The sequence below is a fragment of the Alternaria hordeiaustralica genome (assembly GCF_023758085.1).
Source record: "Alternaria hordeiaustralica strain BMP 2776 chromosome Unknown scaffold_8, whole genome shotgun sequence".
Taxonomy (NCBI): Eukaryota; Fungi; Ascomycota; class Dothideomycetes; order Pleosporales; family Pleosporaceae; genus Alternaria; species Alternaria hordeiaustralica.
This window is the reverse complement of record NW_026056780.1, coordinates 570,538-595,405: the sequence shown is the minus strand read 5'-3', so window position 1 is coordinate 595,405 and position 24,868 is coordinate 570,538. Positions and strand designations below refer to the sequence as shown.

Genomic DNA, 24,868 nt, shown 5'->3' with positions numbered 1-24,868 from the left:
GGTCCACGATGCGCTAATGACGATCGTGGGGCCTCTACCTGCACCGACTTTCACCGCATTCAAGAAATCCTGCGTCAACTAGCCCCCATTCCCGCTGCATCTACCCCCGAAGCTGGGATCACTGGAGTCACGCTCATGCGGCTCCGAGGAGCAACGCGATAATCATGTCGGGCGTCGACACGGCAGACTCTACGACCAACGCCCTCCCGAGCGATGCGCGACCCGCCTTTGTGACGCCGCGGGACCTGCTCCAACAGTCCCGAGCGCCTCTACCCCCGAAAGAGCAGCCGCGCCAACTTTCAGCTGTTGACCGCGAGCAACTGGACGGCCTGGTATGAAGTCTGGATCGCGGACAGTCGCTGCGGTAGCTGACAAGAGCTAGAGAACCATCAGAGCTTTCCTCAAGGCCAGAACGAGCTACGATGTTCTTCCTATAAGCTATCGCCTGATCGTCTTCGACACGGCGCTGCTCGTTAAGAAGAGTCTGAACATACTGAACCAGAATGGTGAGCTTGGACATGGTGTATGGAAGCACGAGCTGACGCTGTATGTAGGAATCGTCTCAGCGCCGCTATGGGATTCCAAGTCATCTACCTTTGCCGGACTCCTCACGACATCGGACTATATAAACGTCATCCAGTACTACTGGCAGAACCCAGACGCTTTGGCGCGGGTCGACCAGTTCCGCCTGAACAGTCTGCGAGGTAAGCGCTCGGCTTCGCATACCGGACACAAGCTCACACAGACAGACATCGAGAGATCTTTGGGCGTCAAACCCATAGAGACCATATCCATCCACCCCGACCGACCCGTATACGAAGCATGCCGCAAGATGCTCGAGTCGCGCGCCCGGCGTATACCCATTGTCGACAGCGATGACGAGACACGTAGAACCATGGTCGTTAGCGTCATCACCCAATACCGCATATTGAAGTTCATCGCCGTGAACGTCAAGGAGACACAGAAGCTGCGGAAGCCGCTGAAGGAGCTCAATGTCGGTACATACGAGGATCTCGCGACTGCATCGATGGATACACCGGTCATGGACGTGATCCACATGCTTGTTAAGAAGAGCATATCAAGTGTGCCCATCTTGGACCGAGCCGGTAGGTGGTAGTGTTGGATTATGATGCACTTGGCTAATATCCACAGGTACCGTGCTGAACGTCTTCGAAGCCGTCGACGTCATTGCACTTATCAAGGGCGGTGTATACGACGACCTGAACCTTACAGTCGGCGACGCGCTACTAAAGCGCTCAGACGTACGTCTGCACATCCTCATTATTTACACTCTTCTAACAACGTCCAGGACTTCCCCGGCATCTTCACCTGTTCGCTCAACGACAACATGTCAACCCTATACGACACGATCCGCAGATCGCGCGTCCACCGCTTCGTCGTCATCGACGAAAACAGCAAGCTCAAGGGCATGGTGACGCTAAGCGACGTTCTCGAGCACACGCTACTGGAAGGCATGGAGGACGAGTAGAACGACGCTATCCTAGACCACTTGTCAGCGAGCCACGTTAAGAGTCTTAGACTGCATGAGCAGAGAATGAGGAGGTGCGATGATTGAGACGACTGAATGTCTTGGTGGGAGGACTGAGAGCATGTTTTGGGAATAAATCAAGATATCATATAAGGCGTCTTGGGTGGAATCAGTGCGCGACTATGGATCGTGAAGGAGGTCTAGCGAGTCAATATTAACATGATTATAAATTCTTGCTAAATGTCTAAAGTGTTATTGCGTCCTGCGCCCACTTTCTAATGGTATCTCGAATAGCACAACGCCGGGTATACCCATAACAACAAAGACTAATTCTCCCTAGCCAGACGCCTCGAATCACTCACAACACCTCGAATCTACACCTACTCTTCCCCATCCTCTTCCCCATCCTCATCCCCATCCCCCACCCAGCTAGTACTCGCCCCAACCAACTCCAAAATCTGCGCTCCCCTCACCGTACTAACCTCTCCCCTCTCCACACTTCCCTTTACAAACGCCTCGAACTCCCCCTTCCCCATGACTTCCTGCCCCTCCTCCGGAAACAGCTGCGCAGACACCTTTTCCGCAATGTCGGCTGGGATGCGCCCAGCGGCGCTTTGCACCGCGAGGCCGAGGACGAGGCGCGCGGTCCGGATTAGGTGCGTGTCTGTTTGGCTGGTGGTGGTTGAGGTGGAGAGGGCGCGGTGGAGGAGCAGGATTGTTGTGCGGGAGTCGGGGGAGGAGGGTGGACTAGTGGTGGTGCTGGGGAGGGAGGAGTGGGTGGACAGGGGGAAGTCGTCGATACATGAAAGGGGGTTCTCGATTTCGGTTGTTGGTGTTGGTGTGGGTGTGGATAAGGGTGAAGGTGAATGACGGATAACAGTCGTCGTAGGCGACGGTTGGGGTGTGATATCTGAAAGCGGGTTTTCGATCTCAGTCACCGGTGTGGATAGAGGCGATGGTGATGGGGAAGGCCGTGAGTGCGAACTTCGGATGAAGAGAGTGGGCGTCGGTGTATCCGCGAGCGGGTCTCCAATCTCAGTCACTGGCGTGGATAAGGGTGATGGTGATGGAGTAGTCTGAATAGCGGTGCCAGGCCTTGAAAGAGGTTGCCGGATGTGGATGGTAGTCGGCGAGGCTTGCAGCATTGCTACGGCGGTCGCGGGGATGTTTTCGCCTATGACGGAGGTACTGGGTTTGATTTCAGAGCTTCTTGGAGATATGTATCTGGTGAAGCCCGTGAAGCCGGATGGGACGCGGGCACGGGATGGTGTTGCTGGGCTAGTTGGGCGGGACGATCGGTAGTAGGGGATGGGGAGGGAGTAGTTTATTGGACTTGTTGATGGTGAGGGGCTCGTTGGGGTGTCTTGGGGGAGTGGCGTGGATTCGAAGAGGGATGGGGAGAAGGAGAAGCTGGAATGAGAGCTCGGTGTCGATGTAGATGCGGAGTCGCTGCCGGTGTCAAGAGGATGGGGTCGGGTGGTGGAGATGGGGATGAAAGCGATTGGCTATAGGAGAGTCATGTTAGTGATACGCCGGGGAAAAGAGAGGAGGGTATAGTGAGACTTACATCAATCTGCGGTGCTTCATCCGAGATATCCAACGGTGAGGGTGTTCGCTCAGTCCAGTCTTCTTCCTGAAATGACACATGCTTATCACTACATTCTTCACATCCAAAATCCCTGCAATGAAACCCCGATGTTAGCAATCCGCCATCAATGTACGGGAGTATAGCTTCGGGTAAATCGCACCTCTTGCACCGTCCATGGTGGAACTTGTGACTGCAGCTCGTCCTCATCGAGGTCCTCGGGGTAGAGGCGGAAGACGAGGACTTGAGATCTAGGTGGAGAAGGTCGAGCAGGAATGTCTTGATGCGGCAATAACGACCGTGTGCTATGCAGTCTTGTAGTTCCAGGGGGGTTAGGGTGCAGTGTGATGCTGTCGCGTATGCCGGATTTGAAGTCTTGATTGGTGAAGGAGGGAGAGACGGTGAGTAAAGGTCCAAGAAAGATTGCGAAGGCGATGTAGGGGTTGGCGGCTCCGAAGGTATCGAGCATAGTGTGTGTGCGCTTGCGACTGTGAAGACGCTGCTTCGATCCCGTCTATGTCGAGCATGTTTGCGGCGTGCGTCTTCTTTTGGCTCGAAGCCGTTGCCGAATCTGAAGTCGTATCGTAACTCGCCCTTCCTATGGTGTGGCCGGTATTTGGATTCTGGTGTAGTTGAACCAGAGATTGTGCGACGAGGCCTCGTGGGTGTTGTGTTGATATGGTAGTTGTGATTCATAAAACTGTCTGAGCGTCGGAGTCGTTGTATGTCAACGTCAGACATACTCCGGATCTTAGGCTGCCGGCGATGGTAGTTAGTCTCTGAGGTAGTCAGGGGAATGAGGTGAGGATATATTGACAGCTGGTGGGTTGTGGCCTCCATGACTGCGGGGATAGAGGGTTCTGAGGTGGAAAGTAGCGTTGAGCTAGGAGTGTAGAGCAGAGTGTAAGTACCTTTGTTCGCCCGAGGTCGCAATGCTGGACTGAACTGATGGATGAATGAAGGCTCAGATGCCTTGTTTTGGTCCGATTGCACATCTGCTGACCCAAAACCACGGTAGAAAGGGCCCGAAAAAGGTCGAGACATTCACTGCCTTCATCCTGCTCCAAAGAGCACGCATTGTTACCCTCACTAGCGTGTGAAGAATGTCCGCGTCCTAAGAAAATCATCTCAAAGTCGCTACCGTCGATTGTCGTTGTGAGCATGATGTCAAAGCAATAGCGTCTTTGTTGAGATATGTCGCCTAGCCCATGGCGGCGGGACAATGACTTTATGAAGCGTACGTCGTCATTAAATTTGGCTCTGTCTTACTACGAGAATGGAATGTAAGGTTCGCGTCATTTTGCTGAAACCTGTCATCCTGATATGATTGATTGCAATCGTAACTTAGTTTGGGAGTAAGCTGAAGAGGCCGTGTTACAACACATTGCGCAGAGCCCTGAGTAAAGTTTACCGTTTGTTTCACCTCGTTCTGGAAGGCGGATGGAATCGGCAGGAAAGTTTCAACGCCGTCGAAGCGATCGATTGCACCATTATGTGACGATAACCGTTGCTGTCAGTGTCAAAATCGAGCGCTCGCCATTTCCTCGTTGGATGGTTGGGTGGTTGGGTAGTTGAAACCCGACTGCCGCCTGCCGCCGGCAAACTGCCCGCCTCACTTCCCGAACACCCAACCACCGCTCCTCGAACTTTACACGCTCAACCATCATGTATATCTTCTATGCGCGTACAGTTTCCGTCTCCTGCCATGGGCGAGATGACAATGGAGATGAAAAACGCGTTCTTTGGTAATGCCGCCCTTCGATGTGCGCGCGCCTTTCGCCTACCATACTAATTTCAACTCTTCGCAGCCAACATCACCGACGGTGAATTTGCGCGAGCGGGATTGCTACGGTTAGTATCTAAAGTTTTCGGGAAATTCTTGCTACGAAACACATCACAATTCGTCCGCTTGTACTGCTCATCGATTAAACTTTACCGGTCGACACTTCGACAGCGCACGACAGCCACTAGACGTACGCTTGGACGTCTTTTCACCACCTGTCCGCCCTCATCATCGCGACGCTTCGAAACACCAACACCGCCTCATCAAAATGAACGAACAAAACGAATCCCTTCTCTTCCGTCTCCCGCGGGAGTTGCGCGATGAGATCTACCACTACTATGTCTTTGAGGAAGGCGGCTACCACCACGATGCCACGTCCGACAAGCTTCGACAGGCTAGCGGACGTCCGATCAATTTAAGTTTGCAGTACACTTGCAAGAAGGCTGCGACCGAGATGAAGGGTCTAGCTCTACAGGTGAACAGGGTTACATTCCGTACGAAACTCGATGTACCCGAACCTGGTAGCGAATTATCGAACGCGCTCTTATGGAATCATCTTCTCCGCAAACGAGAACGACCTCTCCGACGTATGTTTGAACGGTCTTATACTCTGGTCACGCTCGAAGCTATACAACGCCTACGAGAGCTGCATCCGGATAGTACCGCGGCGGAGCAGATCGAGAAAGCGTTCATCAGGATGGGCGACAGGAGTCACTGGCTCAGCTCCGGGACACTGTTTAATGAAGGCGTGGTTTGGAGTATAGACTATTCAGCGCACACAACTCTACTACAAGACTTGTTGCAAATCCTATCCACCCACCCAGAGTTCTGGCGACTGACTTCCAAAGAGTATACCAGAGAGTCTGAAGAAAATGACAGTAGGCATGTTTCGGCTAGTCAAATTGAGCTGTTCTCTGACTTTGCACAGACGGTAGGATTGTACACGAAGATCTGGAGTACCCAAATCAGGCGATTCAGGCGTTGATGCTTGGATGGTGCCCGGACCCATGGCGAATGCCGGATCGCGCTGAACTTGACACGATCTTCGAATTTCTTCCACGGCCGCGTGCAATAGGAAAGGAGTCTGACCGAGGGTGGCGTTTGGACGACACGTACTATTCGGCTACCGCGGTGACTATTGGATTTTTAGAGCGCTTGCCATCAGCCACACGAGCGCATCTACGCAGTATCATTATCCAGGAAGATAGAATAAGCCTGGCACACAGGCAAACTCACGCTAGAGGCCTTATCCCTTTCTGCTGCGAGAACCTCAAGCTTCGAATCGAGAGGAGAGTAGACGTATTTCACCAGCACTACTTGTCCGAGCGCATGGGTTTAGAAGACGGAATCGAGGAAATTGCGCCCTGGTTCGTTGAAACCAAGTTCCTCAAGAGGCTTGGGATGCCACCCGAGTCCTTTTGCTTGGTTCTTCACGGGCCCACACCTCGAGCGAGCCAACGGCTGAGCGACCTTCTCATCAAGCTTGCCATTTGGGACGAGGGCTGCACTATACTCGAGCATAGATTAGGTCCCAGCTCCGATTATGTCGGTTACCCAATGCGTAGAGGATTTGCGGATGGTGTTAAAAAGATGGTTACAGGCGAGCTTCCTGCAAGAGTTGAAGCCGATATGGGACATGTGTGGGATATCAACCAGCTCCTGGACGACCATGTTGGCGAATGGCCTGCACTCAGCGAAGACGTATATGTGAAGACTGCCACTAGGCATGCTGGGCACGAATTGTCACTTCAAGAGGAGGACTAGACAGAACGAATGAAAGGCTGTAGTCTTTTCATCACAAATACCTCTACGACTCAAAGAACTCGGCTTTCGTCATACCGCTTCTGGGGTTCGTGGTACCACGGTACACCTCCGCCGTTGCGCCCTCGGCTGCGCCCTTGACAGCGCCCTTGACGAGTCTGACTAGTGCCGAATTTTGTGTTTCCCATATAAAAGGTCTTGGTTTCCCGGACCATCGCATTCTAACACCCATCCAAAGCCTTTGCGACGCCGCTTCTGTGTCTTGTCTTTAAAGTCTCATCACAAGCACTTAATCCAGAGAAAACCCTCTCAACCATGGCAAAGGACCCGACACTACAGAACGCGTTGGATCAGCACCAGTCTCTCCTCTTCCGCCTTCCACGAGAGCTGCGAGATGAGATCTACCACTACTATTCCCAAGCAAACGGTTACTACTACGACTCCACCTCTGGGACACTTCGAATGGACGGCGGCGAGTCCATTGATCTCAGCCTTCAATATACCTGCAAAAGAACAGCGGCGGAGATGCAGGGTATTGCCTTGGGAATCAACAAAATAACCTTCCGCACGATGGTCGATCTCCCCAGGCCTTCCGACCAACTCATGAAATCTCAAGTCTTCGATCATTACATCCGTAAAAGAAGGCGTACCATACTTAGTCGTATGGTCGAATGGACATATCCTCTAGTTACAGACGAGACCATGCGCCAGTTGTGCGAACGCCATCCAGCGAACCTGGCAGTCAAGAAGATGAGGGAATTGCATCGAGAGGGAGACAGTGATGGACCCCTAGCGGGCGGACACCTATGGGGTGACAATGGAGGTTTCGATACAGTCGATTATGACGAGTACTCAGCGGAAGCCATCGTAATTCTCCGAGATTTACTAGACATCATATCCACCGATCCTGGATTCTGGCACATGACTGCGAGCGACTTCGATGTCAACGCGAGGAGGGCCTTCTTCGTGGCAACTGAGCATTGGGCCACGCGTTGGGACAAATTCGAGGATTATCTCACGGAGCATATTCCCGTATACACTTCCAAGGCAGAACAGCAGCAAGTGCTACAGTGGCAACCTGACAGCTGGTTCATCCCAACAGATGACGATCTTGAGGCACTGGAAGAGTTTCTGCCTCACGACGAGAATTCTTATCCTTTCCATGCAGTACATATACGGGGAGGAAGGCGATCCTACTTCTCTGCAGCCGCCGTCGCGATTCGGTTCCTTTCACGCCTCAGCGAGTCTACACGTAGCCACCTCCGCTGGGTCACTATACTAGAAGATGAGTGCAGCGACCCTGAATCCTTCAGTCACGCAAGAGGCCTAGTTCCCTTTTGTATCTTCAACACTCAGTTGGAAATTGAGAGAAGAGTAGACATATGGCGTACCTCACTCATCGGTATTACGAGAGCAAACCATTGGTATACTGAAGGGAGGGGACGTGTGATGAGAGAGATTGGAATGTGGATTAGTGAGGCAAAGGCACTGACTGTCTTGGGGATGCCTCCTGGCTCTTACAATCTGGTCTTGCACGGCCCATCACCTCTTGCAAGCCAACAAATCTGCGATGCCACTGCCAGGGTAGCAATCTGGGACGAAGGCTGTAGGTTGATCACAAAAGCCGACCCTATCCATGGGCCCTACTTTGACCACATGCTTGGTGAAGGCTTCGCGGATGCCATCAAGGGGGTAATTGAAGGGAACATTCCAGCTCGGTTCGACGCAGACATGGGGAAGATTTGGGATATCGATCAGCTGTTGAGAGATCAGGATGGCGATTGGCCTGAAGACTTGGATGATGTTTTCGAACTTCGCAACCTGGAAGAGCCACCGGAAGGCTGGTGCGCTGCACATGAGGAGCGGTTTGGGGTGTGGAAACACAGAGACTCTGTTCGACTGGACTGGACAGAATACATGGAGGGGGTTGAGATGCTTTTTGAAGCAGAATGAGGTCAATGAATCCGACTAGATAGAGACGACGAATAGGTGGAATATACCAACATTGTCGGCGATGGCTTAACAACCTCATGGAAGGGGAAGTTGAGTGATCAGGAAGCTGTTTGGGCTGATGAATTCAAGACATCTCATCTTCGTTGTCCAGTCATCACACTCTATAATACCGTGTATCATCCATCTGAACTATATTATCTTCTTCTTTCAGATCTTCCTTGTGCAATTTATTTGGTCACCGAGGTACTGTTGAGTCTTAGACTTACATGCATTGATATTCGCTGCACCGCTTCTGTGTTCCAGATAATTCTGGTACGCCATCGCCCTTGCGCCCTTGGCAGCGCCCTTTCGCTACCATGGGAGACACACTCTCAGCTTAACGTCAAAAGCTTCGCGCGACACATTTCTCCAACACACACAAACTTTCTTGCGCCAAGATGCAGTCGAAAAAGCCCACGATCATGGACCAGCATCAGTCGGTATTCTTTCGTCTTCCTCGAGAACTACGCGACGAGGTGTATTACTACGACGTCTGGGAAGATCAGGGATACAGCCATCGCACGACTTCGGAGACTCTTCGGGCGACAAACGGGGACGCGGTTAGGATCAGTCTGCGATACACTTGTAAGAGGATCGCGAAAGAGATGGATGGAGTGGCATTCAAAACGAACGACATCACTTTCCGCACTATGCTCAGTCCGCCAGATATTACTGGCCATCCCACGAACGCATTCATGTACGAGCTTCTTCTCGGCGACCGTGGGTGTCGATTGAGATACATGGTACACTGGGCTCACAGCCTCATCTCGGTGGAGGTCATGCAAGAGCTGAGGAAACGATATCCATGGAGTCTTGCAGTACAAAGGATAACGGAAGAGGTTTCAAGAACCAAGAGGACCAATTTGCGATATGGATTCCTACCCACGGTGGAGACCCTAGACTTCTACAATGATGAATCTGTGCTGCAAGACTTGGTAGAGATCTTGGCGACATATCCGGAGTTTTCCTATTTGACTTCGAGAGAGTACGATATAGATTTACGAAAGGCGACGGGTCCCCAGGAAGATGACGAGGACTTGCCTTCTGAGGATGAGGATTACTTTTCTGACTCCTCCGACGAATCCGACAATGAGGATACGCCCTGCTACTCAAAGGAAACTCAGATGACTGTCTTGCAGTGGAAACCAAAAGCGTGGTGGATTCCAGACCGCACTGAGCTCAAAAGAGTATTGCAGTTCCTGCCTCCGTGGCCCAAAGTGCCTCCAGAGCCGCCTTTTCACGACTGTTGGGTACCATTCATGTACTTCTCAGCAGCTGCAGTAGCTACTCGCTTTATCGAGAGGCTTTCCCCGAACATATGCAGGCAATTGCGCAAGATCATTATCCAGGAGGACCGACTGAGCGTGTCTCGTTCAAAAACCCACGCACAGGCTTTCATACCGTTGTGCGTTGCGAATCCTGATCTCCGTATAGAACGCAGGGTCAATGTCTGGTATACCGAGTTCGTGCATGAGAGCGAATATTTCAACGAGTTCGCAACCAGAATAATAGAGGCAATTGCTGTATGGATCAACGAGGTCAAGACAGTGTACCAATTAGGTATGCCCGTCGGGTGCTTCAATCTAGTCCTACACGGACCTTCCAAAGGAGCAAGCCAGCAGCTTTGCGACGCCGTTGTAAGAGCAGCGATATGGCAAGACGGCGGTGTCGAGTTAGCTCGGCGGGAGCAGCGAGTGTTTGATTATGATTCAGACGGCGCTATAGCCGAAGACTTTGTCGACGTTATCAAAGAGATGCTGCGAGGGGAAATACCGGCGAGGTTCGACGATGCGGAAACGGGCGAGATATGGGATATTGAGAAGATCCTACGCGAACACGATGGTGACTGGCCTCGTCACGTCGGGTGTGTGGTTCGTCTCCAGGATTTCGACGAGCCGGATGGTGGTTGGGAAGCGGCGCGCGAGGTGTATGAAGAGAACGTCGAATGGATGGATAGAATAAACGGATGGAGACGATTGGCCGAAGAGGAGTAGTAGTTGCGAGGGAATTATTTCGGCACGCAGACCATGCCGTCGTAACTGCTACATGTCATTATGTAGAGTGAGTAATGCAGTAATGTTGTAACTTTTGCTACGCCTTTTACTGATAACCTGGCAATAACCCGCCGGTTACAAGTTCGGCTATTAGATCGAACGAGCCAATGACCTGTTACATGAGTCGTACCGTGCATGCTCAACGGAATCATGCTACGCCGCCACCCTTACATCCTCCGCGGCGCCCTTGATCAGTCTGACACGTACCAACTTGCGAGTTTCCTCACACAAAAACCCCCATCCTGCCCGAATGATAGCGCTTTAACATGATTCGGAGGCCTTTGCGATACCAGTCGCTTGCCTTTATGCTCTCAATGCAGATTTCCAACATCGCAGACCCTCTTCGTCATGGTGACGGACCCAGCATGGACAATCAACATCAGTCTCTTCTCTTCCGGCTGCCACGAGAGCTGCGGGATAAAATCTATGAGTACTACACGCATCAAGAGGAAGGTTATATCTACGATCCATCGGCCCAGAAGTTTCGGCTCGCCAACGGAGAAAAGATCGATGTCGCGTTGGTCTACACCTGCAAAAGAGCGGCACAAGAGATAGACGGTTTGGCATTTGAATCGAACACGCTCCGATTCAGCGTCCTTCCAAAGATTCCTGGCACTGAGACTTCAAGCTCTGTAGCCTTTTTCTACCGCAGTCTCCTGGAAGGGCGCAACATGTGTCTCCGGATTATGTTGTCATATGCATATCCCCTTGTCACACGAGAAGCCTTGAAAGAGCTGCGATCGAGATATCCAGGTAACACGGCAGTGGAAGAGCTAGAGAAAACGATTACCAGGGAGGGTAGAGCGGCCTTGAAGGAAGGCCGCCTTTACCCTGTGTCTAGATTGGATTATCTCATCAAAGACGCTATACTTCAGGATCTCATGCAGATTATTGCGAGGCATCCAGCGTTCGAGCGCCTCGTTTTGGGAGAGTACGATCCATCCGCCAAGACGAGTGCTCCATTGGATTATGACCCGGTTACGGATGACGAGGACGAATCCGAGGACGAGGATAATGACAACAGCCAGAGCAGAAGTCGCTCTCGGCCATCGGTATACACGAGAGACACCCTATACCAGATTATCGAGTGGAGGCCCACGTATTGGTGGATTCCGGAGAAAAAGGACCTTGATAAGGTCGCGAAATATGTTCCACAAGCACCAGAACTCGGGACTCGCCATAATGGTCGCGTCAAGAGATTCAAAAGATACTTCTCGGCAGCGGCAGCTGCCATTCAATTCCTTGAGCGCCTTACGCCCAAAAAGCGCGCCCAAGTGCACAAAATTGTTATCCAGGAAGATTACGCGAGCTTAGGAATCTCCCAGAACCACAAGAACCACACGAGCTTAGGACTCTCCCAGACCCACGCACGCGGGCTTGTTCCATATTTGCTCGAGAATCCTAGACTTCGAATAGAGCGACGCGTCGACATCTGGGGAACTGTGCTTAGCGAACGTTCCTACAGTGTCGAGCGCTGTCTCTGGGATGTTGCAACGTGGATACACGAAGCGAGTATGCCATGGATTATGGACCTGCCAACGGGTTCTTTCTCCTTGGTCTTACATGGCCCTGACGAGAGAGCCAGTGAGCTTCTCTGCAATGCCATGCGACAGGCTGCAATGTGGCAGGACGGCGCTGAAGAACTGACACGCCGGGGGACCATGCAGAGGATGACTCCTATAGCCGATGACTTCGTCGACGTTATAAAGGCGGTGGTGCGCGGCGATGTTCCGGTGCGTTTCGAGGCAGGCGTGCCCGAGCTATGGGATACAGACAAGATCTTGCGCGAGCAGTCCGACCAGTGGCCATACGCAGTTGATAGATTGAGATGCGTTACTGTTTTTCATTTCGGTATGCATGATGGAGGCTGGGACTCGGTTCGCTCAGAGCAGATGGAGGAGATTGAGTGGACGGATGGAATGGTCGTTCGGGGTCTATTTGAAACGGAAGATTAGCAGGACAGAACTACAATGGGGGCAAGATTGCGATGTGGGCTGGCAGTTCGTCTATTCGTGCTGAAATGTGTGGGCCTCAATGTGAAAACGTCGAAACTCTTGCGTAGAGAGTTGCATGCGAAGGGCGCCGGCCATGGTCGCGGCACACACGAAAACGCGCCAAGACCTACGTTTGACATGTTTGCAGTCAGCTATGACGTCAACCCAGCCGCGTCGCTTTCAACCAGCGCGGCCGAGACTCGAGCTTCCAGCATGGGCAGCAAGCTGATCACAATTACGAAGCCCAAGATCTAGGGTGGTACGCCTTGATCTAAATCCAGATACCCGCACATGCCAGCCATTGAAAGCGCCTGGACGCTGCCCCGGGCCGCTGCGGTGCATGAGATTGATTGGTATGCTGGCGGCATTGTCGAGCTTAATTGAGGTTAAATCAAGGTATACGCTTGAAATGAGCCCCACATCGTCACTCGTTGTAGATTATCCCGTTGGTGTTGATGTTGGCTGTGGCTTAATCCTGGGTAGAACAGGGACAAACGCAGGCACGGCAGGAACCTACGTCACTGCCCGCGTGCCTGCCTTCATAACGCGCCAACACGGACTCTTTGACTCCGCGCATACTCACGATACCCAGTTTCCCCCACTTCACCCCCCTACTCTTACAATTGACCTTTGTAAAACACAGTCAGAATGGAGACCATCACCAACCTCGCAAGCAATGCTGCCGGTGCAGCCTCCAAGCTCATCTACGGCGACCAGACCAAGGCGGACGAGGCAGTCGAGCAGACCAAGAACAACGAAACTGCCGGCAAGGAGCCTATCTCCGGTGAGCAGGGTCAGGGCACCGTCACTCAGCCTTACGACCAGGGCAATCTTGGTGAGTCCCCTCCAACGCGCGCATTGGACGACATATGCTGACCCCGCTTCACAGCGACCCCTCTAGCGACGGCTGATAAGGGAACTTTCCTCGACTACTCGAATAACGAGACTGCGGGCAAAGAGCCAGTTTCCGGAGAGCTCGGTAAGGGGACTGTAACAGAGCCCTTTGACCAGGGCAACGATGGTAAGTATACGACAATGACGGCTAGTAGAACAGAATACTGATGTATCGCACAGCCAAGGCGACCGAGAAGGCAGCCGAGAAGACCTCTGGCACAGATGAGTTCTTGAAGCTCGACCCTACCACCAAGGGACCGACCGAGACCATGACCGAAACATCGACCGACCCCAAGATCTACTCGGATAGCAAGGACCCGTCCTACGTTGGCATGCCCATCGTCCCCCTCAACCCCGACGCTGCTACGTCAAACACTGGCGCTACCTCCTCTACAACACAGGCCACTGGCATCACGGACAAAGCTGGAGTAACGGATAAGCTTTGGAAGGACACCCCACTTGACGACATCAGCCGTTCAGGTGCGCCAGGTGCTGGTCCTACTGGTCCCAGCGATGTCACTCCTGCGGCTCCTGGTTCCACGGCAACCACAACTACCAGCCCTGATCCCGCGATCAAGACCACTGCTCCCGACTCTGTAACCGGTGCTTCAAGCACATACGCGGGTGGCGCTGGTACCGACACTAAGACTGATGCCGAGAAGGCCTCTGCGAACCGCGACACTCCAGAGTGGACATCAACAGGCGTTCCTTCTGACAGCAGCAACTTCGAAGCGGCTGCTGCCAAACAGAACGCTGCCTCTGGTTTGTGGACACGGGAACCCGGACAAAGTCGGGGTAGTACTGACGGTGCCGCAGGTATGACTGGAGAGCACTCAGGTCGCAAGTCCGAGTCTGCCGATTTGACTACATCCCCAAGCGGCGAGGAGAAGGGTGGAAAGATGTCGCACTTGAAGGAGAAGATGAAGAACAAGCTTCACATCGGCTCCAAGGACAAATAGGTGCGACGCAGAGGAATGGACGACCTTAATGGATGATGGATGGGATATGATACCACGGCAATAATATGCCACCACGGACGAGGACAAAACTCGTTGTGTACTCTTCAGATAGAAATCTACAGCGTTGAGCTCAAGTTTATCTTCCATTTCGTCCAATCATGTGCCTGGTTCAGCCTCGTGGCACTAACTAAAGTTAGCGTCGCGCCTGCCGTTCGCGATCTGACGTGCATACGCCTGACAGCGTACAACATCCATCTTATCACGCCTCACTTCCAACATAATAGCATCACGTTGGCAGCACTAAGACAATATATTGGTTCGCACTTGTCACAAGACCAAAACTTGACGAGCCGCTTCCTCTTCCAGGCTAGACAAATTCCAAGGTACGTGAACGGCTGTATGCGTTTGAGGTACCGTGCCACCTAGACCACCGCTTGGATAGCAGCCTTCTCGCCAACTAAGATCGCCCTTCCAACATTAGTTCCTGTCGTCTCCTCGATCCCCTCCGTTTGCAGCCAAGATGATGCACTCTACAGCACGGTCTACGCATCGCCACTAGTAACCGCGGTGTACCTACACTCTCGGAACCACGTTTCGCGACGACTGATCTGGCAGCCTTACTTGTCAACATAATCTTGGTTACTTCGAATCGCGTCATTTTGGCCCATTTTATCCTTCCTCAATACAGTCGTCTTATCATTTTTTATCGCACACCATCAACATGGGAAACATTGGCAACGAGAATGCAGTTCGTAGGGCTGACATCGCGATTGATAGAACAACGCCTGAGAGGCAGACTCGAATTTCGAAAGACTTGTCTACTTCGCCACACAATCACGGCTACATGGATGAGGCGAACATGATACGGAGGGTGGCGGGCAAGATACCGCATGTGTGCGTTGTGGGCGCTGGTGTCGCTGGACTAAGATGTGCGGATTTGTTGCTGAAGCAGGGCGTTAAGGTAACAATACTGGAAGGGAGGAACAGGGTTGGCGGAAGAGTATGCCCGATCAGCTGTGTAAGTTTTGACGCACACTAACTAGCTGTCAGCTATGCCAAAGCGATGGGCTCGGCCACAGGGTTGACCTGTAAGTTCGCAATTCTCGATGTAGCTTGTATGAACTGACCGTGCTGGCAGTGGGCCAAACTGGATACACGGGACTGACGACAACCCTATCCTGGACTTGGCCAAAGAAACCAAGACTACTACCATGAACTGGGATGGTCGTCAATCTGTCTTCGACAGCCAGGGAAACCACATGTCGGATAAAGACGCGGCAAAGAACACCGAGCGTGTGTGGGCCATCGTCGAGCAAGCCATGAAGCTGTCGAACGAGACTTCAACGACGATACCAGCGGAGAAAAGTCTGTATGACTACTTCCAAGAACAGGTCTTAGAAATGTTTCCCAACAAGAATGATGAAGCAAAAAAGCAGCAGCAAACCATACTCCAAATGGCAGAGATGTGGGGCGCTTTCGTCGGCTCGCCCGTTCAGAGACAAAGCCTGAAGTTCTTCTGGCTTGAGGAGTGCATCGACGGCGAGAATCTCTTCGTCGCATCTACGTACGACAAGGTACTGAAAAAGATCGCTGAGCCGGCACTGAAAGACGCGACGATGCTGTTTGAGCATAAAGTGCGGCGGATCATATCAGGAGAGAAGACCGAAGATACACGCGTCACCGTCGAAGTTGAAGGTCGGCAAAGCATGACCTTTGACGAGGTCATCATGACAGCTCCACTGGGCTGGTTAAAGCGTAATCTCGGAGCTTTCGTCCCAGAATTACCGAAACGACTGACGGACGCTGTGGGAAGTCTAGGGTATGGTCATCTAGACAAGGTCTACATCAGCTTCCCAAAAGCCTTCTGGAATGAGCCTATCACCAATGACTCAACCTCGCCATCCGCGTCCCGCGATCTCAGCAAACCAAACGTAACAGCAACGACGGCGCCCATCCACCAAGCGACAGACTCACCAGTCAACCCAGCTCACTACCCAGGCTTCACACACTGGACACATCCAACCTACGCATCTGAAACAAACCCCGAATCCTGGGACCAAGAAGCCGTCAACCTGGCCGCCTTACCAGAAGGCTCAGCACACCCAACCCTCCTCTTCTACACCTTTGGCCCAACCAGCCTGCACATCGCGCAACTCCTCGCCTCTAATCCCCAAACAAAGCATAACACCCTCCTAGACTCCTTCTTTGCACCCTACTACACCAAACTGCCCAACTACAACCCCAAAGACCCCTCCTGCACCCCTACAGCCATCCTAGCAACAGCCTGGGCAAATGACGAACTCGCCGGGTACGGCTCCTACTGCAATTTCCAGGTAGGGCTTGAGAAGGGTGACGAAGATGTGGAGACGTTACGAAGAGGCGTGCCTGAACGCGGTGTTTGGTTGGCGGGAGAACATTGCGCACCGTTTGTTGCATTGGGGACGGTGACGGGGGCGTATTGGAGTGGGGAGGGCGTCGCGAAACGCGTATTGCAAGCTTATGGGCTTGATGGGAATTGAGATGGCATTCGATGGGGTTGCGTCAGGGCACCGTAGCCTCATTTTCTTGACCTGCCTGCGATGGACGTGATGGACCGTTTTTGTCTTTACTCAAGGCTATCACAACTTTCGTGCATACCACATCTCAGTATATCTTTAACGACCAGCGCACAACAAGATCAGACCCAAGTCTGAGTTCAAGGCGCGCTCTTTTCTTCAATAATACGACATGCTCACTCAAACTGCGAAGTTTTCCCCGACCAAGAATTATGCCGGTGGGTCATCTGCACGAGTCGTCGCAACCCAACGCATCACCAAAGATCCTGATGATTAACTTCCGCCCTCCGCGGACATTTTCATCCCCACTATTCCTCACCAGCTATTTCTCCATCCAGACATACCTGCATATCCCCACTCTCGCATGCTACAAATGTACGCAAGCTAAACCGCGTTGTGGTCCTCGCACCGAATCCGAACTACAGACGGGGTAGGCCGTTGGCGCGCATGCCTCCGCGTTTCAGACTTCAGCTGCCCTGGCCCCATCTGCATGTCCCTCTTTGCTTTTTCGTTCGCGTGGAGGCGGAAAGGAGCGAAATACGGTTTCTAGCGGGTGATGCCGTTGGCGCGTTGGATGGGTGTCGCGGTCGCTATTGGGTGGGTTATTGATCCGGGTGTTGGAATAGAGTTTAAGGTTTGGAGAAATTTTGGTGCTGGTGGGTTGTAGATTGGTATCGCGACACGATAGGTGAGGATCGGCGTGGTCTGGGAGAGGCGATCAACCAAACTTGATGGCGAGTTGGGCTGAAGGTTTGGGTAGGTACTTGAGTATATATTCTGGGTTTGCGCTGTCAAGTTGAGCGAGTATCATCAAGTCATTCCTTCTTGTACCACTTTCCTTACTGCTGGACATACAGAGTCGTCTTTCCTTTTTTTTTGACCGTTTCAAACACATACGAACGCATACACACGCGCACATACTTAGTCGCCACACAAGATGGAACGCACATCATCTCACGGTTCATCAACCTTCGGCTCATCGGCCTTCTCATCAACATCGTCAAACAAGTCACGAATCTCGATAAGAGAACGCATGGGCAAGCCAAGCAAGGTATGTGAACTCGAAAATACGATGGTGATAGGGTACTGACATTGAGCAGTATCTGTGGCAGACATTGCTGCAGTGCAAGATCCTATGATGGTTTGGCTGGGCTGACCTGTGGGAATATTGCACGTATAAAGCTGAAGTGCGAGAGGAATGCAATGGAGGAGAAAGAATGTACATAACAGCTGCTGGGCGGTCGGGCTATCAGCAGGCTGCTAGCCAAAACAGAACAAGTTCTGTCGTTACAGGAAGAATCAAATACTGTAAAATCCTTTGCCACTCTACCCACGTTATCGTCTTGATCTCTTCACTCTACTTCCATGACTACCTCACCCGTCGCAAACCTCCATCCACTGAACGGGCTACCGGCATAAGCATACAACTCTTCCTTCGTGACTTCATCCCCATACTTCCCCCAAACGCCCTTCCATATCCCCTTTGCTTGGACGCTGTACTTCGCCGGCTTACGCTCAGGCATCCACGGCTTGTCAAATACAACCTCGACCTCTTCCTGAGTTCCAGGCGTAATCGTGACAAGTGAACTCTGCGGCGGCGGCATCTTGCGATTGACCTGTAAAACAGTCTGCTCCACATCCTCCCCACTCCTCGCATCGGTCACAGTGAAAACGCCAGTGTTGAGTGCGGAGGTGTCAAGCGGTGTATTCCATTTTAAGATCGTATAAGGAGTATCTGGGCTTGTGTTTTTGAGCGTAACGAGCAGGGTAGGCGGAGACCGAGATATTTGGCTTAGTGTAAACTCCAACCCGGGTATGCTGTTCGCACTTGAACTTTGATGCGGCATGCTGAAGTTGAGTGGGGTGGGAGACTGGTAGATGTAGAAGGCACCGAGGAGGGAGATGACGAGGCCTGTCAGGAGCGCTGTACGGGTTGTCCAGATGTTTGCCATGTTAGCTTCTCATGTGGCTGGTTTGAGCAACGCGACAATAGTAGGGGGGTTGGATGTATAAGGTTGCTGCCGAAGTGACAGATAACCGCAAGTCTGCATCCGCGACATCGCATTATGTTTACAGGCTGTCGCGTGACGAATGTGTTACGAGCGAATCATCTTGCCAGAGACAATATAAAGTGCTATCAGCCTTTGTACCTCCTTGCTCGGTACCTGCCCTGCTGGGGAGCGGGGTGCGCGGCGCTATACCGAACTTAGCTATGTGCCGGCGAGAACTCAATATATACTTCATTGCGCATCCGGGGTGAGACCGCCTATCGCTCAGAGGGATATATTCTCATGTTATATCGTAGAACGATGGAGGTTACTTGCAGCTTGATGACTTTCACGTCTCTCTGGTGGGTACTGTGCTGTTAGTGCCTTGGCGTGAGGGTCTGCCTTCCCTGGGCCAGGTTGGCGGGCGTGCCGGGAGGCTTGACAAGTACTCTACCACGGCACTCGCATATGAGCCCACATGCCTATGCTCAACTTTTGAGACAGAAACGACAGGAAACGGTCTCCGTACATGCATGGGAACCCATTTGGACCATCCAGCCGCCCAGCATGCTCGCTCTCCAAGGTGATCGCATCGTTGCAGCTGCCTTTGTCGCCGGCGCTGCGATTTCATCAACAAGCTCTATGACGCACCCATCGCACACACTTACTGCAACTAATTGAGACATGCCGCCAGTTACTCAGCCCTTGCTGAGAAAGAAGTTAATTTTGTTGGTAGCTATTTGGCCCCCAATTGCGGGCGCTGCGCCTTGCGCAAATCCCCAAACTGGCAGGGCGCCTGAAACTACGCCCGATCTACAAGTCGTCTCAGATAAGGCTGACCTCGCCACGTCTGCTCGTGATTTATTTCCTTGGTATGCATCGCGTACTGCTTCGCTTCAGAAATGAGATCTACGACGCAATTTTCCGCCGTTCGCCAGGACGTTGTTGATGACGATGCGCGAAGGAGCGCCGAATTGCTTCCCATGGCCGATAACCACAGCGACGCCAAGTCCGATTCGCCTCACCAATGGCCTGAAAAAGATCGCAGAACGACATTCTGGGAGAAGTGGTCACCCTTCCCTTGGCGAGTAACCGTTATCTTGTTGGCGCTCCCTCTTGCGCTCGCCTGCATTGTCGGCCTCGCTGCGGCGGCAGAAACGGTATCGCAGGGCTACATCATGGGACGAGACTGTTACCCAAACGGCCTTTGGAAAGAAGCCACCGGAGCAACATGGCGCATCATGGATTCCTCCTACTTCTTTACACCGAACTTGAGCTTCGGTGCTCTCACCTTTACGCAGGTGAAAGTCATAGATGTCGCATGGGACCTGATTATTGGAAGAGGCGGACAGCTCTTGTTGGCATGGGTAAATTACCGCGTCTTCAACGAGTGGTTGGTATATCACATGGAGATGCATCACACGTCCTACAAACTTTACGCCGCTGTAGCCTTCGAGACAACAACAATGGCCACGCTTGGTGTTCTAGGGAAGGAGTTCCTGGCTTATGGAGCGTGCACATGGAAGCGCTTATTCCGTTGGCTCGCACTTTTTTCGATGCTGCTTTCAACCCTCTATGTAATCGCATTCCCAACGCTGATGGCAGCCATGACTGGTTATATCACGACCTACCAGCCCTATATCGAGGACTTCGATGGTAATCTAATGGAATGGAGCAAAGCTAAGGACGTGGCTTACATCATCGAAGACGCAGATAGGGTGGGTATGGAAGCACCTCTCATCATCACAGCGGATGATCAGCCGCTTATTGATGCCGTTCACCATCGTAAGTATGCTAGGAGTATTTCTAGATCTCAACTGACGCGTCCTAGACATGAGTCAGTTCAGCAATTGGACCTACACATTCTTCACAGTAGGAGATTTAGACACTAAAGTACCATCTGTTGAAATTGTCTTCGCCGCCGGTTTCAATATGACCAATGGAATTCGGAACCCCAATATCACGGCTGACTGGGTGTTCGACGGCAACACGACATCGACGTTTCGCAGCCTCCGCATCGCAAGCTTCCCCACTGATGATTATGGATTAGACACCAGCAAAAGTCTCAACAAAGATCCCAGACTTCAATACGCTTTTGAGACACGGCCAGATGCGAACCACTCCTACACCGGGTATTACCTGCTGGACCACGGATCTTGCAAGCCTAGCGAAACGTACCAATGGGGCTTCTCCTACATCTTCCTCTTCATGGTATCGATATTCAACTTCGTCTGGGTCTGCATCATGGTCGGTATGTGGCTCGATACACGACGCGGATCTATGATGTATAGGAGTGGAAGGAGGCCGGGGCTTTTGCGCAGCATCATGGATTACTCGGCTGCGATACGGGAGGAGTTGGGTGCGGAGGCGAATTACCTAGAGGAGGATGAGCTGAGGAAACGATTGACGCAGAGTAGAGGGGCGCTGGTCGTGGAGAAGAGGGAGCTTAGGGTGACGAGGACGAGTACGGGGGAGATGGCAAAGAGCAGTTGGAAGCGGGGTCTTACGAGTGGCAGCACCTTTTGAAAAGCGATTAAGATAAGATTGCTGCAAAGTCGTTCGTGGTATCATCAGAAACGTAACTAAGCCATTCTCCGCGCGGGTGTACGCGTGCGGCTCAACCCCACTGGTATCTCTCCTCGTCAACCATGGTGCTTTCTGCCCAGCACTTTTCAACCCAGGCGACGCCAACGATTCTGGCAAGTCCAGTGATCTTATTCCTTGCACCTGTCGTCGAAGATTGATTGTTCAGCACAACAAGATGCGTGACGCCTTCCGCATTTATGTCGTCAGTCACGACGCCACCGCCGAACTCAATGTAGTTCCTCGCCAGCCGTACTCTCAGCATACCATCTGGTCGTTCCTGATCGTTTCGGACGGCCGCTTTCACCGTACCAAACATATGTGTCTTAAGATGCGCAAACGACTCCCCATGATCTTCCAGTTGATCTAGAAACCCCTCTCGTTCGAACGCCTCATTATCCTCTGGCACCGACACACCCTGCAATAACTTCTTCATCTCATCCACATCCGCTACATCGCGCGCATACGAATCTCCATGCTCATCAACATTATTCTCATAATCCAGTTGATCGTCGTCATGAAGATAAAACATGTGCCTGTTCGGTTCAAACGGAAGCAGGTATGGCATGGGAGTAGCGTCTAACTCGTTCTGCCTGATGCAATCCTGGATCCAGACGGGCTTGACGATGTTGTTTGTTGCGCGTTTCTCCAGCGAGGCCACTTTGATTAGTCGCTTGTCTGCGACGATGATGAGGTTTTTGTCCATGGAGTCGCGTTGGACGATTTTGCCGCCGTTGGCTTTCACTAGGGCTTCGAGATCTGCTTTTGACTTTTTTGTTGGGGAGATTTGCTCTGTCATTATGAAGAAGGTTAGGCCTTCGAAGACCTTGGATGCTGGGCCTGCGTATGGTGTTGTGACGGTGTCGTTGCCGACGACTGTCAGTGGCTTCTTCGTTGTCCTGACCTTTTTCCTTCGGGATTGTTCAATCTTGAACTCTGTTTCTTTTTCAGTCTTTTCCGTTTCCGCTCTGTTCTGTACTTCCAGCCACTCCGATACTGAGAGCGCCTGGTCCCATCGCTTGTCTTTCTTAAGTTTTTGGAAGCGGGGAAAGCGAAGCGTGTATCCCATACGGAATTTGTCACTATTTTCCACACTTGTTGCTTTGCACTCCAGTACAACGGAATCGCAAGGTGCAATCCATTGGTCTGGCTTCTCGTATTGCCGGTTCTCCTTATGGCCGCCCAGCTGGATGAATGGAGGCCGATATTTGACATTCCAATCAGTCCACTTACCTTCCGTTCGACTCCTTATACTAGCGTACTCTTCGGAGGTGAATCCACCACCGACCTTGAAAAAGGAATAACACATTGGGTTGTCGGCCACTATCTTTTTCTTGTCCATCAAAGCCATGAGAAAGGATGAGTGGGCGCCACCGCGATGCCCAGTGCCAAAGTATCCGCCGATAACGATGCAGTCGAGCGACTCGCCGTACTCTGACATGTATTCTGGCTTCACCTTCATCCAGTCGTTATTCCGTTGATTGAGACAGTACATGGAGCGCGGATTCTTTAGCACCAGGCCCTCGGATGACTCTGCAACGACCTTCCGTAACTCCGGTTCAATCTCGGTATGCGAGCGCGCCTCGATGTAAGGATGAATCTCCAGGCGACGTTCTATGCCCCTGACGGCACTCTCGAGGGCGCGACGTCGATCGCGTAGCGTGTACCGCGTGAGTGATTTGTCGTTCAGATAGACGCAATCAAACACTCTGAACAGTGGCCGCTGACCAGTTTTCTTGTCGGTTTTGTTCTCTTTCTCAGATATAGCTGCCGTCTTGAGTGTACCGAAGCCCACGATGTGGTCCCTCTCCATATCCCAGGTAATCATCTCCCCATCAAGGATAATGTTCCGTACGTTCTTTCCGAAGGCGTCTTCGATGAAACGTGTAAGTGCACCGGCCTCGTCGCCTTCGAAATGTCTGCCGTAGAGGTATGCGTAGTCTTTGGCTTTACGTGACCAGAATCCAAAGGTCCTTCCGCCGGGTGCGTCGGGATCTTCAATCATATGGAGCTGCATGCGCTCCCCGTCGAGCTTCTCTTCAATCCAAAACGTATCATCGTCCGCATTTGCTTGGAAACGGTTCACCAGTTTCTCAAAGTTGCCTACTTTGTCCTGAAACTGAGCTAGCTGTGGCTGGAAGCATTGCATCAAGCTCAGCTCAGCGCTCTCGCCCGCCAAACGGATCTCCGGGTCGAAGAGCTCCCAGCACACTCGCCGTAGATTTGACGAGATATTAAACAGTGTCTCCGCGTCCGGATGCCAGATGTCGAGGAGCGTCTTCTCAGTAGCGCCGATCTTCATCTGACGGAGGATCATACGGATGAGCCAGGTCATCTCCTCCGCATTCATCCTTCGGTAAAATCGCTTGAATATCTTGACTTGCTCCTCTTCTGCACCAACCTGCGACAGCCTATCCAGAGCATTGTTGACTTCGGCGATGCTCATGTCGCTGTATTCGGTCTTCATCTGCCGCATTGACAAGACATCGTAACATCGCCCAGGAAAGTCGCCCGCAGATGCATTCGAAGCTGAGCTGAGCTGACTGGGTAGCTTCCATTGCGTCATGTGTAGGGCATCAATAGATTTGGGTTCCATGCTGATGCACTTGATCAAGATCTTGGCAATTGCCGTCTCTTTCAGACCGTACATGGCCCGATCTCTGTCCTTTTCGGGGATCATGAGACGCATTGCGGGGTAGAAGTCGTTACCAACTTCCTTTCGCCAATTTGCAATCTATCTTTCGATGATGTTGCGTTTCGCTTCGTGGGGTGACAGGTTGGAGTGTCCGTGAGGCCCGACTCTTCGACGAGCTCCCACAGGCTGCTTCCTCTTCTGTGTTTCCATGAGTGGGTTGAAAAGGTCCGTGAACAGGGTATGGAAGCGGGGCGTCTTGTGGAGGTTCAGCGGCCGGGTAGGGTACTTGTCGTCGAGCTCATCGTCATGACCATACATGAGCGTGTTCTCCCTAACCGCCTCCTCATCCGGCATTGGTATATCTTCGGCCATTTTGGGTGCATTGGAGGAGTGAGTCGACGGGTGTAAGGTTTGTTTGTATATGAAGGCAGGGTCGTGGTTGCCTGGAACCCACATTACGCGTGATCACGTGGCTGTCAGGCTGCAACGAGCTAGCGCATCTCCCAAGGCGTCACCCATGCCGGTGGGTACCTACGCCGTGATTCACAAGGCTGACGATACTAATCTTGGAAACTGGGGGAATTGCGACTCCACAA

General features: G+C 52.2%; 10 protein-coding genes across 10 annotated transcripts; 8 read left to right on the top strand and 2 right to left on the bottom strand.

The window, feature by feature from the left end:
• Positions 1 to 164: 164 nt before the first annotated feature.
• J4E84_005063 (uncharacterized protein) lies at positions 165 to 1,489 on the top strand (the record flags this gene model as incomplete). Its single annotated transcript, XM_049387663.1, has 6 exons — positions 165 to 332; positions 383 to 506; positions 555 to 704; positions 750 to 1,106; positions 1,153 to 1,262; positions 1,310 to 1,489. 6 exons carry the CDS (start codon positions 165 to 167, stop codon positions 1,487 to 1,489), a joined length of 1,089 nt encoding a protein of 362 aa, XP_049244641.1.
• A 3,636-nt stretch (positions 1,490 to 5,125) lies between these two features.
• Positions 5,126 to 6,621, top strand: J4E84_005062 (uncharacterized protein; the record flags this gene model as incomplete). Its single annotated transcript, XM_049387662.1, has 2 exons — positions 5,126 to 5,735; positions 5,786 to 6,621. 2 exons carry the CDS (start codon positions 5,126 to 5,128, stop codon positions 6,619 to 6,621), a joined length of 1,446 nt encoding a protein of 481 aa, XP_049244640.1.
• A 312-nt stretch (positions 6,622 to 6,933) lies between these two features.
• On the top strand, positions 6,934 to 8,571 carry J4E84_005061 (uncharacterized protein; the record flags this gene model as incomplete). The annotated part of the gene is made up of 1 exon (XM_049387661.1): positions 6,934 to 8,571. The coding sequence occupies one exon, from the start codon at positions 6,934 to 6,936 to the stop codon at positions 8,569 to 8,571; it is 1,638 nt and encodes a 545-aa protein (XP_049244639.1).
• Positions 8,572 to 9,260: 689 nt separating this feature from the next.
• Positions 9,261 to 10,604, top strand: J4E84_005060 (uncharacterized protein; the record flags this gene model as incomplete). Its single annotated transcript, XM_049387660.1, has 1 exon — positions 9,261 to 10,604. One exon carries the CDS (start codon positions 9,261 to 9,263, stop codon positions 10,602 to 10,604), a length of 1,344 nt encoding a protein of 447 aa, XP_049244638.1.
• A 374-nt stretch (positions 10,605 to 10,978) lies between these two features.
• On the top strand, positions 10,979 to 12,619 carry J4E84_005059 (uncharacterized protein; the record flags this gene model as incomplete). The annotated part of the gene is made up of 1 exon (XM_049387659.1): positions 10,979 to 12,619. One exon carries the CDS (start codon positions 10,979 to 10,981, stop codon positions 12,617 to 12,619), a length of 1,641 nt encoding a protein of 546 aa, XP_049244637.1.
• A 687-nt stretch (positions 12,620 to 13,306) lies between these two features.
• Positions 13,307 to 14,511, top strand: J4E84_005058 (uncharacterized protein; the record flags this gene model as incomplete). Its single annotated transcript, XM_049387658.1, has 3 exons — positions 13,307 to 13,493; positions 13,548 to 13,679; positions 13,733 to 14,511. 3 exons carry the CDS (start codon positions 13,307 to 13,309, stop codon positions 14,509 to 14,511), a joined length of 1,098 nt encoding a protein of 365 aa, XP_049244636.1.
• A 721-nt stretch (positions 14,512 to 15,232) lies between these two features.
• On the top strand, positions 15,233 to 17,030 carry J4E84_005057 (uncharacterized protein; the record flags this gene model as incomplete). Its single annotated transcript, XM_049387657.1, has 3 exons — positions 15,233 to 15,511; positions 15,562 to 15,599; positions 15,650 to 17,030. 3 exons carry the CDS (start codon positions 15,233 to 15,235, stop codon positions 17,028 to 17,030), a joined length of 1,698 nt encoding a protein of 565 aa, XP_049244635.1.
• A 1,388-nt stretch (positions 17,031 to 18,418) lies between these two features.
• Positions 18,419 to 19,018, bottom strand: J4E84_005056 (uncharacterized protein; the record flags this gene model as incomplete). Its single annotated transcript, XM_049387656.1, has 1 exon — positions 18,419 to 19,018. The coding sequence occupies one exon, from the start codon at positions 19,016 to 19,018 to the stop codon at positions 18,419 to 18,421; it is 600 nt and encodes a 199-aa protein (XP_049244634.1).
• Positions 19,019 to 20,037: 1,019 nt separating this feature from the next.
• Positions 20,038 to 21,580, top strand: J4E84_005055 (uncharacterized protein; the record flags this gene model as incomplete). The annotated part of the gene is made up of 2 exons (XM_049387655.1): positions 20,038 to 20,839; positions 20,886 to 21,580. 2 exons carry the CDS (start codon positions 20,038 to 20,040, stop codon positions 21,578 to 21,580), a joined length of 1,497 nt encoding a protein of 498 aa, XP_049244633.1.
• A 91-nt stretch (positions 21,581 to 21,671) lies between these two features.
• LIG4 (DNA ligase (ATP)) lies at positions 21,672 to 24,644 on the bottom strand (the record flags this gene model as incomplete). Its single annotated transcript, XM_049387654.1, has 2 exons — positions 21,672 to 24,371; positions 24,438 to 24,644. 2 exons carry the CDS (start codon positions 24,642 to 24,644, stop codon positions 21,672 to 21,674), a joined length of 2,907 nt encoding a protein of 968 aa, XP_049244632.1.
• Positions 24,645 to 24,868: the final 224 nt, after the last annotated feature.